Consider the following 14,467-nt stretch of genomic DNA (forward strand, 5'->3'; position numbering starts at 1 on the left):
CTCTGTCGCCGGTCCTTCCCTCGTTCTCATCGCGCCACTCTTTCGCAGATAGCGCAAGCTGTCCTCTGACCCTACGGACCCGGCGGGCCGCCAGCGTACGCGCGACAAGTTGATCAAGGTACTCCGCTGCCCTCAGATGTGCCCGACCCGTGCTGCGCCTGCGATTTTGCTTCTGCATCCTCTTCTGCCGAGTCCCGCATTGACTGCAGGCGATATAGCCCCGGCACCCGAGGGCTAGAGTGCCGCTCGGCTCTTACGTGCGTCTCTCGGCTTGCGACTACTAGCTCGGCCACCCTCGTACCGCGGTCCATGGTCGGCTTCTTCCCGTCGATGATGTGATCACCCCTCCGCATGGCGATGCCCGGCTGCTCGCGAGGGTGCGATTGCGCTTCGAAGGCGCCTTGCTTGCGCCAGAGAGCATATCGGGAGCACACACACAGGTTCCTGCGCCAGCTGAACATGAGATGACGAGCTTCGTCTCTGTCGCCAGTTCGTCCCGACGCTTCTGTTCGCTTCGGCGCTGCTTTGCTTCACTTCGTACCGGTCACCTTTCCTGTCTATTTACTTGACACCGCAATTATCCGCTCGACATGGCGCCCGACCTTGCGGAAGTAGAGATTCTTCCGACGCAGCCACGCCTTCACGGTTCGACATCGACTGCCGTTCACGTTTCCGACAGTAAGGAGGACGACCTCACCAAGAGCGAAGAGACGTCGCTATACGACGGTCGCAACCCGCTCGCTCTCGCGCCGCGCGAAGAGCCCGCTTCGGCCGGCGATTCGCTCCTGCGCTTTTTCCGGCTGCGCAAGCAGCGCGAGCGCATCGACCCAGACGCCATCGCGACGCAAGAATCGGTCTTCGATGGCCCGCACGCCGCAGAGTATCAGCCGATCCCCGAGTGGGAGAACATCCGCTTGTTCGACCCTAAGTTCAGGTGGACGCACCGCGAGGAGGCGCGCGTGCGCCGCAAGTGCGACTTCTGGGTCTTCGCATGGGTGGTCGTCATGTTCTTTGCGCTCGACATCGACCGGTGCGTTCGAATCCGAGCTTCTTCCGCCAACCACATACTGACTAGTCGCCTCCGCTTCTCTCAGCTTCAACATCGGTGCCGCCACTGTGCGTTCTGCTCAGCCTCGTCCAGGTGCTAGACGCTGCTTGCGCTAGCATGAAGCTCGCGTCATACGGCTGGATCTGTTTTGCAAGATGTCAGGCCGAGACGCTGACTACCTGATTGACCACGTATGTTTCATTCGCAGGCCGACAACCTTCTGAAAGACCTGAAGCTCACGCAGGGAGACTACAATCTAGGCAACACGCTGTCGAAGGTACGCTCTCTTCATTCTCGATGGAACAGCGACAACAGATGCGGAACACTCATTTCGACCTCGCCTCCGCTGCAGCTTGGCTTTCTCGTCGCAGAGCTTCCGTCGCAGATGATCGGTGCGCTTCTTCTCGTTTCCTGTGCTCACTCCAGAGCAGCCTTGCGTTGGCCATTGCCGCTGTACATTTGACCGCCTGCTGACGCTGCTCGCGTGTCCGTTCGGTGCCTCCCGCCAGGCAAGAAGATCGGCGTCGACCTGTGGCTTCCGATGCAGCTCGTCGTGTTTGCCGTCCTATCGGTCGGACAGTTTGCGATGAAGAACCGCGCGACGTTCTTGGCGCTCCGCTTTCTCATCGCGTTCTTCCAGGGTGGCTGTGCGTACCTGTCCTGCTCTCGGGCATCACGTGTGGATTTTTCCTTTCCGCAAACTGATCCTGTGTGCTGACTGCAGTCATTCCTGACGTCATTCGTGCGCAAATTCCGTCCCGCTGAATCTGCAAGCTTGCTGACGACGGCTTTGTCCCTCTCAGTCTACCTTTCCTACTGGTGTGCGTCTTTTCTCTTTGCTTGTTGCCCTTGATGTCCCGTGCGCAAGCACGCCCGCGCTTCCTTCGTGCGATACTGACATCTCCTCTCCTCCGCTCTTTTCGCGCTTCTGCGCCATGCTCGATGCGCGCAGACCCGAATCACGAGCTGCCGATCCGCATCGCTATCTTTTTCACCACCAAGTGCGCCTTGCCTCTCTTTGCCTGTCGCAACGCCGCAGCGCAAGCCGCTGCCGGTCGGCCTTCTCAAGCAAGGGGAATGGCGCTGATCTCCCTCACAATGCAGCTTCTGGACTCAAACGTTCACTGGATTTGCCGGTGTTGGCTTGCTCAAGATGCGCGGCGTTCTGGGCTACGAGGGTTGGCGCTGGTCAGTCCGTCAGTTTCGAACTTTCCTCGCTCCGCTAGCTGACGACGTTGCTCTCGTCCGCGCAGGATGTTCCTTATCGAGGGCCTTCTCACCCTCATCATCGGCATTGCATCATTCTTCATGCTTGCCCCGTCGCCGAGTCAGACCAAGGCCCGCTGGCGCCCGAACGGCTTCTTGACGGAGCATGAGGCTCAGATCGCTGTCATGCGAGTCATTCGTGACGAACCGCAGAAGGGTGAGCCTATCGTCTACCTCCGGCGGCTCTGCTTGTCAAGGGCTCATCCCGCCCATGCCGGCGTCGAGATCCTCGGTGCTGACCTGTCGCACTTGTGCTTGTACCGCAGCGACCATGCACAACCGTCAAGCCCTCACGCCCGGCCTCCTTTGGCGCAGCGCAAAGGACTTTGACCTCTGGCCCATGTGTACGTTACTTCTTAGCTGTTCCAGCGGGACCGTTTGTGCTGATGATCTCACTCTGTGCAGACCTGGTCGGCCTTACCTACGGTCTTCCCGGCGTCCCAGTCAGCGCGTACTTTCAACTGAGCATGCGTGCGTGGCTGTATTATGAAGCGGGATTGCGAGATGTCCGCGCAAGGCTAATCAGTCATGCCGTCCGTCCAGGTGGTCTCGGCTTCTCAACGGTCATGGCCAACCTCCTCAGCGTGCCATACACGGTTCTCGGCATCATCATGTTGCTTGTCATAGTCGCTTTGAGCGAGCTCATCAACGTCCGCACCTGGGTCGCAGTGTACGTCCGGCTCTACTCGCTTGCCCGGCCGTTTCCTGCCCTCGTCGTGCTTATTTTCCGGCTCCTACAGCTTGCAAAACGTCTGGTACCTCCCCATCTTCATCGCCCTCCGCGCGCTGCCCGATCCGATCGCGCCGTGGTCCTACTGGGTACTCGCTTCTCTCGCACTCGCGGCTCCATACGCACACGGTCTTCAGGGTGCGCACCTCTCCTTCGTCTCTCCTGCTCCGAAAGGGGTTGGCATTGCCTGCGCATAATGTGTGTAGCACTCGGGCTGACTCTTCTACTCGGCAGTGTCGTGGGCGTCTCGCAACTCTGGCTCTGTTCGCACGCGCACCTTCAGTGCTGCCGCCTACAATATCTCAAACCAGGTGCGCCACTTACCACACACTACAGACGCCGTGAGCATTGCTCACCTTGCTGCTCACCGCTCCCGGACAGCTTTCAAACATCATCGGTTCCAATTGTACGTCCTTTCCCATGCTGGCGATCCCTCCTTCTTTGCTTCGTCCGCTCAACCCTTGCCTTTGACTTGCAGTGTACCAAGCCAGTGATGCTCCCCGCTACTTCCGCGGCAATACAATCATTCTCGCCATTGTCTGCTTCAACGTCTTCATCGCTTAGTGCGCTCTCACACGCGTTCGTTGACAGCAGAGCAGCAGCTGACGGTTCACTTTGTGTAGCCCGGCTGTGTACCTCTACTACGGCGCGCGCAACGCTTACAAGGAGAAGCGCTGGTCCGCCATGACGGTTGAGGAGCAGAAGCAATGTGCGTTTTCCTCCCTTCAAGCTGCCTTAGTGTTGCTGTCCGCCGTAGCGCATCACGCGGATCTGACCGTGTGCACGAGCAGACCTTGCAACTACCAAGGACGAGGGCACGCGCAGGCTCGACTTCCGCTTCATCCGTTAGGCTCCGTGCAAGTTCTTGAGCACTTAGACAGGTAGACGGCGTCATCTCAGTACCAGTAATACACAAAAGTCAGTGCATTCTTTGACAGTTGCATTTGCTTGAGTATACCTGGTTCCGGAGGAGGAGGGTTCATCCCATCATTCCAACATCATTCTCGAGCCCAGTCAGCAATCCGAGCCACATCCAGGTTGGGACAGGAGAAGCGCGGACGGGCAACGTGCGCATCTATCGCGATAAGCGGGTGCTGGAGAATGGCCGTGGTCGGTTTGAACGTGGCACGGAAACGGAGGAGGTTGTACGCTGAGCAACCCATTTTTTTTCTACAAAGGCGGTGCCTACAGGGCAGTGCGAGAGAAAGCGGCATGGCTCATGCGATAGTGGACGGCAGCGCGAAGGCCGAGAGCACCCAGCGAATGCATCTGGGCGGTTAAGAGCGCGTCAGCTAGTCAGGCAAGTGCACAACGGCAAGCGCTGGTTGCGGTACTCACGCTGTGACGGCTGCGGTCCTCCTGCTCCTCCAAGAGACCCTTGCGAAGCTTGTACATTTCGTCCTGCGTCCTAGTGGGTCAGCCTCCTTTGCTAGAGTTCAGGTACGAATGGATCACCATCATGTGGTTCAGCTCGTGCCTGCACAGCTCCTGTACGCAAAGCGGTTAAGGTCAGTGCTTCGCGTGCTAAAACGCTTTCAGCAATCGAAACTGCATAATGTGTAGTCGGCACGCACGAGACAATCGGCACTGTCCTCGTCGCCAGGCGCCTCGATCCGTCGTCCGTGCGCCTCAGCCTGCGCGACGAGGACGTTGAGCGCAACGCGGTCCGTGTCGTGCCGGTGAAATCCTGGGGCTTGGGCTTGGCGCTCCGGGCAAACATATAGGAACCAGAGACCCATGCAGGCGTCAGCATCTGGCACACGGTGCTTGAAGTCTTCGAGGTAGCGGCACTGCGCCACTAGCCAGAGAAAGATCCCTCGCTCGCAGCGAGTCGGCCAGCTGACGGCGTCTTTGACCGGCTTGAATACCATATCGTAGTCGGGTGTGTCGGTACGCCCGATACCCTGGTGGCGTTGTAGTGCAAGCAGGATGTCTCGAGTCTCGACCGGGATCTTGAAGCTAGCCCGCGGCTGTGTCGAGTCGATCGGGCGATCAGCGACGCACGGCAGAAGGGATCATCAACGACGCGAGAGAATCGCTACGGACAGATGTCGTTGTCGGAAGCTGCTCGCGCTCGACGCACTGTTTTGCCATCTCACGCTGGTTGCACGCAGGTGAGAAGCGGTGAGCAGCGGGATGTGTCAGCCGGCCCGTCTGACACGGACATGAGGCGGCTGTCTTGACACACCATGATTTCGTCAAGTATGTACTTGTCCGACGAGACTCCGGGTCAGTGCTCCGAGCGTCGGGCATCAGGGAAAGGTGGCAGGCATACCAGAGTGCCGCTCAGGATTGCTGTTCCCCTGTCTCTCGAGTTGACCAAGTCCAAGATATACTGCTGGGCGCTCATGTACACCGACATGTGCTTCATCGGCCACGTAGCCGTGGAGGGCACCTCAAATGGTCCATGGAGTAGGTCCCAGGCTCTGGCAGTCGCGAAATAGGCCGCGATACGGTCGGCGATCTCGAGGGGTCGCGAGCCGTGCCGACCGCGATGGGCCTCCTGTCGCAGATGACTGAGCGCCTTCTCGAAATCGCTGAAGGGAAAGCGCGGGAACTGAGCCGCGCGCCCCGCAAGACTGCCTGGCAACGGCATGGCACGGGCGGTTCAAGCTGTAAACAAAGCAGGAAACAAGAGAGAACGCGGGCGCCAGGCGAGATAACTGCAGGTCCGGACCTCGCGGGCGGATGTTCCGTCCGCGGCAGCCTGAAGACCCCGCAGACAGGAGACGCAAGAACGGAGACGACGAGCAGGTCGACCGCAGAACAGAGATGTTTGGTTGATGCGACAGGTTGCGTCGCTTCTCGGGAACGAGCGTGCTGCGAGTTGGAGTTGCGGCCCGATTCGAATCGTACAAGCATAAAGTCGAGGCACCGTTGCACCAAGCTCAGGGCTGCACCGCGCCGTTCGCGCCCGCTGGTGGCACTGCAGATACTGGTACCGCAGCCGCGCCGAACCCGCCCGTCGAGCCGAAGCCGCCTGCGCCGCGGTCGGTCGCGCTGAGCGACGCGACTTCTTGCGGTTCGGGCGTGACGATGCGCTCGAGGATGAGCTGGGCGATGCGGTCGCCGATGTTGACTGCGTGGTCGCAGCGTCAGCGAGCGGGCGCGGAAAACTCAGCGCGAGGGACAAATGCGGAGCGAGACTCCAGGACGCACTCTGGAAGTCCTCTTTGGCGTGGTTGAAGAGCAGGACCTTGACCTCGCCACGGTAGTCTGCGTCGATGACACCTGCACCCGTGTCGATCATGTGCTTGCTCGCTGTAGGTAAGGCGAGATTTAGAGCGAGCAAGCGAACAGAGCAAAGGCCGACCTACCGAGACCACTACGCGGAGCGACGCGGCCGTAGGTGCCTTCGGGAACGGCGATGGCGAGGCCGGTGCTGATGAGGGCCTTGCCCTGCGCCGGGACGACCTTTGCCTCGGCGCTGTCGAGGCGAGGGAGAACAGGTTTAGCGCGAAAGGGCTGCAACAGAAAGAGAAACGACGCGCACCTCGAGATGTCGTAGCCTGCGGCAAGGAGCGAGCCTCGGGTGGGGAGCTTTGCGGTCTCGGAGAGGCGCTGGACGAGGAAGGAGGAAGCAGACGAGACGAGGGGAGCGGCGGCCATGGCACAGTCGGAGTTGAGGGGGAGCTTTTCGCGCTTGAGGGCGGGTTCGGCGGACTGGTCTGCGAGGTTGGCACGGGGCGGAGCCGAGCGCTTCATGCACAGCGGGGAGAGCGGTCGGAGAGGAAAGAGCCAGAGCCGCGTCGAGACGCGACCGCGACTTTCGGGCGCGACGAGGTCAAGCGATGAGCAAAGTCGCGGCTGACGGAGCAGGAGTGTAAAGGGACGGTGCCAAGACGACTGGTAGAGCTCGAATTAGCACTTTCTCGTGCACCTGGACCTTCGGAGCGAGACGTGACCACCTTGTCCTCATCGCTCGCGCCTCTCGCACCAACTTGTACACTCGCCAAGACTGAAGATGGCCACGCTCGGTATTGGTCGACCCACACAGGGCAAGGGAGCGAGCAAGCACCCTCGCCAGCGCAGCAGCAGCGCTTACCAGCTCTTCGATGTCCGTCCTTCCTCGTTCCGCTCGCCCCTCGCCCTCTGTGCGACGCTGACATGGCTTCTGGACGCAGGCAGCGCAGGTTCAGACCTTCCGAGAAGCCTTCAACGTGCGTCCATCAACGCACCCGAACCGCTTCCTTCGTCATCGAGCTGTTTCGTGGTCGCTCAACCCCCACCCGGAGTCGAGGACGAGACAAGAAGACATGCAGCTGAAGCTTCACGCGTGCAGCTCATCGACCAGGACAACGACGGCGTAATCTCCGAGTCCGACCTCAAGGGCCTCCTCACCTCGCTCGGCCAGCAGCCCTCGCCCGCACACCTCTCGTCGCTCCTCTCGTCGCGCCCGCCGAACGCCGACCCCTCGCTCCCCGCGGGCCAGCTCAACTTTACCTCGTTCGTGACGCTCATGGCGTCGCACCTGAGCGCGCTCGACCCGGAGCACGAGATGCTCGAGGCGTTCGCGAGCTTCGACGAGACCAACAGCGGGTTTGTCAAGGCCGACGAGATGCGGGACTGGCTCCGTGCCGAGGGGGACCGCATGAGCGACGAGGAGGTGCGCTTGCCGCTCTTCTGCTGCTGGTCCGGTTAGCTGACGATGTGCCCTTGGCGCAGGTCGACGCGCTCCTCCACCCGCCCTTCCTCGACCGCAAAACCGGTCTCTTCAATTACCGCCTCTTCTGCTCGACCTTGCGCGTGACCGACGAGGGAGACGACGAGCCTGCGCTCGCGGACGAGCCTGTGCGGCGGACGTGAGCGTCGAGGCGAAGACGACGACGGACATTTGTGTACCTTCCCGACGGTTTCTGCAGTTGTTGTACTTGTCCCTTTGCCTGCATTGCAGACACCTTCGCGCTTCTTCATAAGGCTTGCGCTCGCGCTCTCCGGAGCAGAGCGAGAAGGTTGCAATGCGACGACGGAACGACCGAGGGTATAGCGGAACACACCGATGACAAAGGCAACAACGAAAGGACGAAAACGGCGTGACCAAAAGAGGGTATGAACCAGGGGCCGGGGTGGGATGGTATGCGAGCTGCGAATGCGTGCAAATGGGTATGGGGCACTGCGTCTAGGCGAGAGACGGGTCGATGGCTGTTGTTCCGTGTCAGCCAGCTCGACCGCACAAAGAGGAGCGATCTCACACGCACCTTTGATCCAGTCAAGCATCTCGCGGAGGTTTGGGGCGGCAAAGAAGTAGCTGCAGGAAGGCGACCAGGGTGAGCGAAAGAACCGAAGGCAGATTGGTGGCCGCGCGCACCTGTTGTGAGGAGTGAAGATGGCGAAGGCAAACTTGCGCTGCAGCAGGGCAAAGAAAGGCTGAGTACCGCAGTCGCATTGAAGCAAACCACAGGTGGGAAGCTCACCTCGAGCATCTGCTCGATCTCAGGAGACTGCTCGACGCGCACGGTCGACACGTTGATGACCGCCGCCTCGTCCGCCTCCGCAGTTGAGCTGTAGATATACAGGTACGGCCGACGCAAGACAAACCAGTGCTTGCGCCACTGATTGCTCGTCGGGTCGCGAAGGAGCGAGAGCGCGCCGCGCTTGTTGGCCGTGTCGCTGCGGGTCGGGCAGCAAGGTCAGCGGGGAATGCGACCGACGAAGAGAAGCAAGCGAGTGCACCTTCGCGGGATCATGGTGGACGAGCCTGTCAACCTTGGAGAATCCGGTGCGGAGGGCGACGGCGAGAGACTCGGTGAGGCCAGGTCGAGCAGCGTGGGCGCAGCCTGCTCCCTTTCAAGCGCGACCTGCGAGTGCGACTCGAGTCAGGCTGGGGACTCGACCAGACGCCAGACCAAGAACGCACCTCGTCCTTCGTTCCAAACTGCTTCTGCCAGTATGCGAGGGCGGAGCGCAGCCTGTCCTCGGGTGGCGCGTCCTCGATTGTCGGAAGTGTCAGCTCGAACGCTTCGAGAATGGCCTTTGTCGCCTCGACATCCGCCGCCCTGCGCTTGACGGCGCTCGCCGAGTCGTAGTCGCGCACGAGCGACAGACCTCGCGGCCGCCACCCGCTGAGGAGCTCCTCGCCGCGAACATACGTCTCAGACGTGTCAAGCCGCCAAACTTCGCCCGATTTGCGCACTCGGTGCGGCCGCAACGTGACGGAGAAGACCGTTGAGATGCGCGAGGAAAGGCGGTACGAATTGAAGAGGCTGACGAGCTTGTTGGGTGGGCGGGCATCGCGAGACGAGATCGTTACGGCGATGTCCATTGAGAAGGGAACAGGGGCCAAGCAGCCGGCGATCTCGACTTCGAAAGAGAGGCGAATCAGCGCGCGAGAGCCGGACGGTGTCGACCGGTTCAGGTGTGGCGAGTCGTGCACCGAGCTGTCCCAGGCACCAGCAAACGCGAGCGTTGCTAGCCCGTCAACCGTATATTGCGGTCGCTGCGTGCCCATCCCGCGCAAGTCGGCGTCGGCCGTCGAGGTCGCGGCGTGCACCCTTCCTCGCGAGTCGAGCATGCGCACGTTGCCGAGCGCGACCTTCGAGATGCGCTTCCACGCGAGCGCGCGACCCGAATTGTGCGAGAGCTCGAGGACGAATCGACGCTGAATGCCCTGGCGGAGGAAGAAGGCGCCGGCGTCGAGAGTGTTGACGGCGACGACCTGGACGGGCTCGTATTCGCCGCGCTCGCCGAGCTCACGGATCTCGATCCGTGCGAGAATGTCGTGCTGCTGCTCGCCGACGAACTCGGTCTCGGGTCTTCGCGTGACGTCCCCATAGTTCGGGTCGCCTCGCACGCCCGGAGCGTTGGCAACGCGCGACGTGGACGGTCCGTCGCGGGCTTCGTCCCAGTGCTCGATCTTGTCGAAGTGCGCGAGGCGAGGACGGCCGAAGGCCGCCACCTGACCGTACGAATCGCGCAAATGCCGCAGTACCGAAGGAGTCAATTCCACCTCGAATCGCCGAGCGAAGCTGAGGGTGGTGAGCGAATCGGAGTCGAGATCCACAACGCCAGATGTGCCCACATCGTCGCGCTCGGGATCCGCGCCGAACAGGCTTGCTGTCGAAACTTGCAGGTGCAGACTGGCAAATTCCGACTTGTCAAAGCCGAGCACGGTGTCAATCGCAACGTCGACGACGAGCGTGCCCCGCTCGACGAGACCCGAGTGTGACCTCGTGCCGTTCTCGTGGACGAGTGAGGTAGACGACGAGGCGGGCGGGCTGCGAACCTCGATAGGCTTGATGCGCACGCGGCACGAACCGATCGGGTCGGCGATGTAGGGGGAGTAGAGCTGCACGATCTGACTTGCGGGAAGATTGCGTGCGAGCGGCACGAGCGAGAGGATGGAAGTGGCGACGAGGCAGAAGCCGGCGGGGGGAGGGGGCGACTCGTAGAAGGGGTCGTCGGCCGAGAAGTGCCGGTTGTACTCGGGCTTGTCGAGCCAGCGATACTGGTTCCGCATCTGCTGCAGACGCTGCTGCAGCTTGGCGAGGCTCCATAGCGAGATGACCTGGTTACGGCGGTCGAGCACCTTGACACCGATGCATGGCTTCGCGCCGGTTGCGAGCGCAGGGTCGGCGAGCTCCTCGATGTCGCCGAGGCCAGAGATCGTCTCGATGGCTGACGACGGCACCTCGCGCTCGACGACGACGAACTGGTACGAGACGCCCTTCTTGAGCTCGCGGCTCATGACGTTGACCTCCTTCAGGACAACCGCCTGCGAGAGCGCATCCTCGGCCATGCGGACCCGCCGCCGTGTGCGCCAAGCTACGACGACTTTTCGCGCGAGGAGCTCCTGCTCAGGCGAGAGCCTCGGCCACTCGTCGAACAGGTCGTCCAGCTCGGCCGAACCGTTCGCATCGGCGCCCGGGCCCGTCGAGCGCAGCTTGGCGATGCGCTTACGCTGAGCGCGGAGCTGCGCCTCGAGCTGCTTGACCTTCTCCTCGGCGCGGCGGTCCTTCTCCCGTTGCTCTGCCTCGTACGCGGCATTCGCGCTCGACGCGGACGGCGGGGCGGCGGGTGTTGAGGGGGCGACGGGCAGGTCGAGACCGAAAGGCTTTTCGTCGAGATCGGGCAGATGGCTGAGCGTGAGGGTCGAGTCGGCGAGGCTCGTCGGATCGGTCCCCCATGTCCCGCTCGAGAATGGCCGCACGCGCTCGTCATCCTCCTCGTCGTCATCGTCGTCCTCGGTGACCGAATCGAGGTAGCTCATGCGGCTCTCGGGCCGATCGCTGCCTGCGACGCTCGATGCCGTGCGCGAGTGCCTCACGCGCAGGATGCTCGAATACAGCCGGCTCAGCTCGTCGTCCGACATCTGGTCAAGTTTGACGTCCTTGCCGTTGAGGCGCGCGACGACGGCCTCGCGCCGCGCATACGACCAGTCGGCGTTCTCTGGCGCAAGCGAGAGGGGTGAATCGGGCCGCGTCGCGGGAGAAGCCGTGCCCTCGTCGTGCACGTCTACGAGTGGAGAGCGCAGTGGCGTCGGCTTGCCCTCGCGCGCTTTGCGGACCTGCTCAGGGTGGCTGAAAATGTGGAGAAGGCTCAGCACGGCACCGCCACGGGCCAATACAAAAGGCAGCGCACTTGAAGCGAAAGACATGGAAGTCGCCGAGGATGATACGGAAGCCCGACTGCAGCTCCTTGGGCCGATCAGGCGGTATCCGCAAACCATTGACCATCGTATTGCCGTTCGCGCGCGCATGCAGCGTAACAGCCCCGTCGTCGGCGTACTCGAAATGACAGTGCTCAGAGAGGATGTTGCTCCCGCTCAGCTTGATGTCGGCTGGTATATCTGAAACCGAGTTGCCCACCTGTAGAGTCAAAAGGGCGTGTCAGTCGCGAAGGAGAAGGTGAGGCGAATGCTGCCTGCGCACAGTGGTCCGACCCGGCTTGATTTGGTCTAGAGGTAGCAAGCGAGTCAGCGTCGCAAGCAAGCACGACGAGCTGAAATGACGGACACATGAGGCATTCGGCCATGAGCGGATCCTCCGAAAGGTTGACGAGGTGAGGCATCTGCGCAGGGGAGTTCGAGACATATCGTCAGCGTCAGTGAGGCGGCTCTCAGCGAATCAAGGCCGTGTCGGCAGCGCACCTTCTTCGGCGCATGCACGCCAACGAGGTTCTTCTCGATCGTGATGCCCAGGTTCTCGAGCGCCTTCTCGCGCTCGACCTGCACCTCGCGCGTCTTTTCGAGCTTCTGCTCCCACGTCTCGGTGACGCTCGCCATGAGCTTCTCGCTCGCCTCGAGCTGGTCCTGCAGCTCGGCCTTGGAGATGGTGCGCAGCTCGCCAGACGCCGTCTGGTACTGCACGAGCTGCTGCGACGGCGGGATCGACGCGTCCCACGTCGCCTCGCCGGCGAGCGAGGGCGAGCCGCCGTTGCCGAGCGCCGAGGGGCCGGCCATGCGCGAGCGGAGCAGCGTGAGCTCTTCCTTGAGCTCGCGGATGAGCTTGGCGTTCGGGTCCTCGTTGACGACCGCCTTGTTCTTGATCTTCTTCGCTTGGTCGCTGCGAGGCGCACAGGAGCAGTCAGATCAAAATTGCTCGACATGCGGCTGTGACAGACTCACGCATAGCGAAGCGTCGAGAGTGTCTCTTCGTAGTCGGCGGGCGAGATGGCAGCAATCATGGCCGTCTTTGAGTTGCCGCCGAGTGAGTCTTTCAGCAGCCAAGTCAGGACCTGTGTGTTGGATCCGCGCATTAATCGCCGTTCTGGACGCTGCGGAGAAGGACCGCCGGATCGAGCGGTCGCGACCTACCGAGTCGCGATACGGCACCTTCTCCGCCGCCGCCTTTGCCGCCTTCTCCGTCTTGGCCGCACTCGCCGCCGCAAGCGCGGCAATGACGCGCCCGAGCGTGCTCAAGCTCTTGTTGATGAGCGCGCCCTCCTTGAGCCGCGTCCCCGTCGCGCCCGTCGAGTTTGCGCGCTCGGACCCGGCGAGGTCGATCAGCGAGATGCGCGACACTTTTTCGCCGACCATGCTGGTCGAACGGTCGAGGCGCTTTTGCGTCAGGACGAGCGTGAAGACGGCGTGCGAGCGCGAGGACGTCTCGTTCATCTGCGTCGCGGCGACGGTGCGGGCCTGAGAATGCCGAGCGCGCCTTTGTCAGTACACTGGCGAAGAGGGGCCAGCCTGAAGCCATTGGCGCATGCCAGCGGCGTCCAGGCGCGCAGAAGCGCCGCGGTACGGAAGCGCACCTTTGTCCCCTCGTCCATCAAGTGCTCGATGTCGTCAAAGTTCTGCACGGCGCACTTTGACAAGTTCTCGACATAGGGCCCGAGCGTCGGGTGCTCGCGGACTTTGAGGTTGCCCTTGTTTGACGGGTTGAGGAGGTCGCGGACCTCTGCGGGGCCAGGGCGTGAGCAGATGTCGCCAAACGGTGCATCACTCTTATTGGATCGTGTGTGCATTCATAGGAGAGAATGACACTCACTCTCCTGGTAGATCTCGGTGTACGAAACCTCGACCGTGAACGACAAGCCGTCCTCGCTGGCCTCCTTGCTCTGCATGCGCTCGAACAGCGCCTCGCACAGCAAGGGGATGATGCCTCGATCGGCACCGTAGCCCATCATCGAGTAGGACTTGCCTGCGTACAGAGAGGCGAGGTGAGCGCTTGCGCGCATGCCGAGGGACGGAGCTTAGCCGCACCCGATCCGGTCTGACCATACTGTTGGGGCAGACTCCGTCAGTGAAGTGCTTCTGATAGCGGTGCATTTGCGACGCACTGCAAAGAGCGCCGTGTTGTACCCCTCGAAGGCGTGATCGAGCAGTTCTCGCCCGAGGTCGTCGAAGAGCGTCTGCTGCGAGGCGTATGACGGGTCGTCCTTAGAGCAGGCGGACCTGCACATTATACCACACGTTTCATGCGCCGAGTCAGCGTCAGATAAGCGGCTCAGGCAGACTGCGAGATACTGGACGCACCAGTAGCTCTTGTCGAATGCGAAGCTCTTGGTCTCCTTCTCTGTCACGCGTCCGGACGTGAAATTCGCAGCCTGTGCATCATCACAACAGAAAGCTGGATCAGCAATGACGCGCGGGTGACATCTGAGCAGCCGTCTCTACCGGGACGCACTTCTGGCGGGTCGAGATACGTGTTGTTGCCCTCCATTCGGACGAGCGACTTTGCGCCGCGCGCTAATTCTGTGCAATGTGCAGTCATCGTGAGCCTCAGACTGCCAGGAATGGCGAGATTTTGCGGCTAGACGAGCGGAGCGACACACACCTCGCGAGTTGAGCGGGCGGCATCGTACCTGCGAGCGCGTGCGTAGAAAGTTAGCAGTCTCACAGACATAGCGATTGAGCAGGCGAGCCCGGCGGTCCTCGGTGAGCGTGACTGAAGAGCCGGGTCCCCGGCTGCGCGGCTGGCGACGACCAGAGGGGGAGAGGGGAGACGCACGACGACCTTGATGTTTCCGCCTCCTGCGCTCAT

General features: G+C 61.8%; 5 protein-coding genes across 5 annotated transcripts; 2 read left to right on the forward strand and 3 right to left on the reverse strand.

The window, feature by feature from the left end:
- Positions 1 to 590: 590 nt before the first annotated feature.
- JCM10292_006971 (uncharacterized protein) lies at positions 591 to 3,894 on the forward strand (the record flags this gene model as incomplete). The annotated part of the gene is made up of 19 exons (XM_076649700.1): positions 591 to 1,030; positions 1,095 to 1,116; positions 1,257 to 1,325; positions 1,401 to 1,440; positions 1,558 to 1,695; positions 1,773 to 1,790; positions 1,852 to 1,869; positions 2,001 to 2,049; positions 2,153 to 2,236; positions 2,302 to 2,471; positions 2,581 to 2,658; positions 2,720 to 2,785; positions 2,858 to 2,984; positions 3,055 to 3,182; positions 3,279 to 3,355; positions 3,426 to 3,450; positions 3,523 to 3,607; positions 3,668 to 3,753; positions 3,836 to 3,894. The coding sequence occupies 19 exons, from the start codon at positions 591 to 593 to the stop codon at positions 3,892 to 3,894; spliced, it is 1,779 nt and encodes a 592-aa protein (XP_076504690.1).
- A 335-nt stretch (positions 3,895 to 4,229) lies between these two features.
- On the reverse strand, positions 4,230 to 5,138 carry JCM10292_006972 (uncharacterized protein; the record flags this gene model as incomplete). Its single annotated transcript, XM_076649701.1, has 5 exons — positions 4,230 to 4,313; positions 4,383 to 4,445; positions 4,500 to 4,532; positions 4,619 to 5,014; positions 5,091 to 5,138. 5 exons carry the CDS (start codon positions 5,136 to 5,138, stop codon positions 4,230 to 4,232), a joined length of 624 nt encoding a protein of 207 aa, XP_076504691.1.
- A 794-nt stretch (positions 5,139 to 5,932) lies between these two features.
- On the reverse strand, positions 5,933 to 6,749 carry DUT1 (bifunctional dITP/dUTP diphosphatase; the record flags this gene model as incomplete). The annotated part of the gene is made up of 4 exons (XM_076649702.1): positions 5,933 to 6,123; positions 6,204 to 6,305; positions 6,362 to 6,471; positions 6,538 to 6,749. The coding sequence occupies 4 exons, from the start codon at positions 6,747 to 6,749 to the stop codon at positions 5,933 to 5,935; spliced, it is 615 nt and encodes a 204-aa protein (XP_076504692.1).
- Positions 6,750 to 7,008: 259 nt separating this feature from the next.
- On the forward strand, positions 7,009 to 7,850 carry JCM10292_006974 (uncharacterized protein; the record flags this gene model as incomplete). Its single annotated transcript, XM_076649703.1, has 4 exons — positions 7,009 to 7,101; positions 7,169 to 7,204; positions 7,327 to 7,650; positions 7,710 to 7,850. The coding sequence occupies 4 exons, from the start codon at positions 7,009 to 7,011 to the stop codon at positions 7,848 to 7,850; spliced, it is 594 nt and encodes a 197-aa protein (XP_076504693.1).
- Positions 7,851 to 8,163: 313 nt separating this feature from the next.
- On the reverse strand, positions 8,164 to 14,467 carry JCM10292_006975 (uncharacterized protein; the record flags this gene model as incomplete). The annotated part of the gene is made up of 20 exons (XM_076649704.1): positions 8,164 to 8,186; positions 8,243 to 8,292; positions 8,353 to 8,390; positions 8,459 to 8,654; positions 8,718 to 8,842; positions 8,902 to 11,560; positions 11,622 to 11,848; positions 11,912 to 11,937; positions 11,996 to 12,050; positions 12,130 to 12,544; positions 12,607 to 12,716; positions 12,796 to 13,119; positions 13,236 to 13,381; positions 13,472 to 13,624; positions 13,687 to 13,705; positions 13,764 to 13,878; positions 13,960 to 14,030; positions 14,111 to 14,178; positions 14,261 to 14,288; positions 14,435 to 14,467. 20 exons carry the CDS (start codon positions 14,465 to 14,467, stop codon positions 8,164 to 8,166), a joined length of 4,881 nt encoding a protein of 1,626 aa, XP_076504694.1.

Source organism: Rhodotorula paludigena, assembly GCF_050403205.1.
Source record: "Rhodotorula paludigena JCM10292 DNA, Rt_paludigena_JCM10292v1_ctg27, whole genome shotgun sequence".
In the NCBI taxonomy this organism is placed as follows: domain Eukaryota; kingdom Fungi; phylum Basidiomycota; class Microbotryomycetes; order Sporidiobolales; family Sporidiobolaceae; genus Rhodotorula; species Rhodotorula paludigena.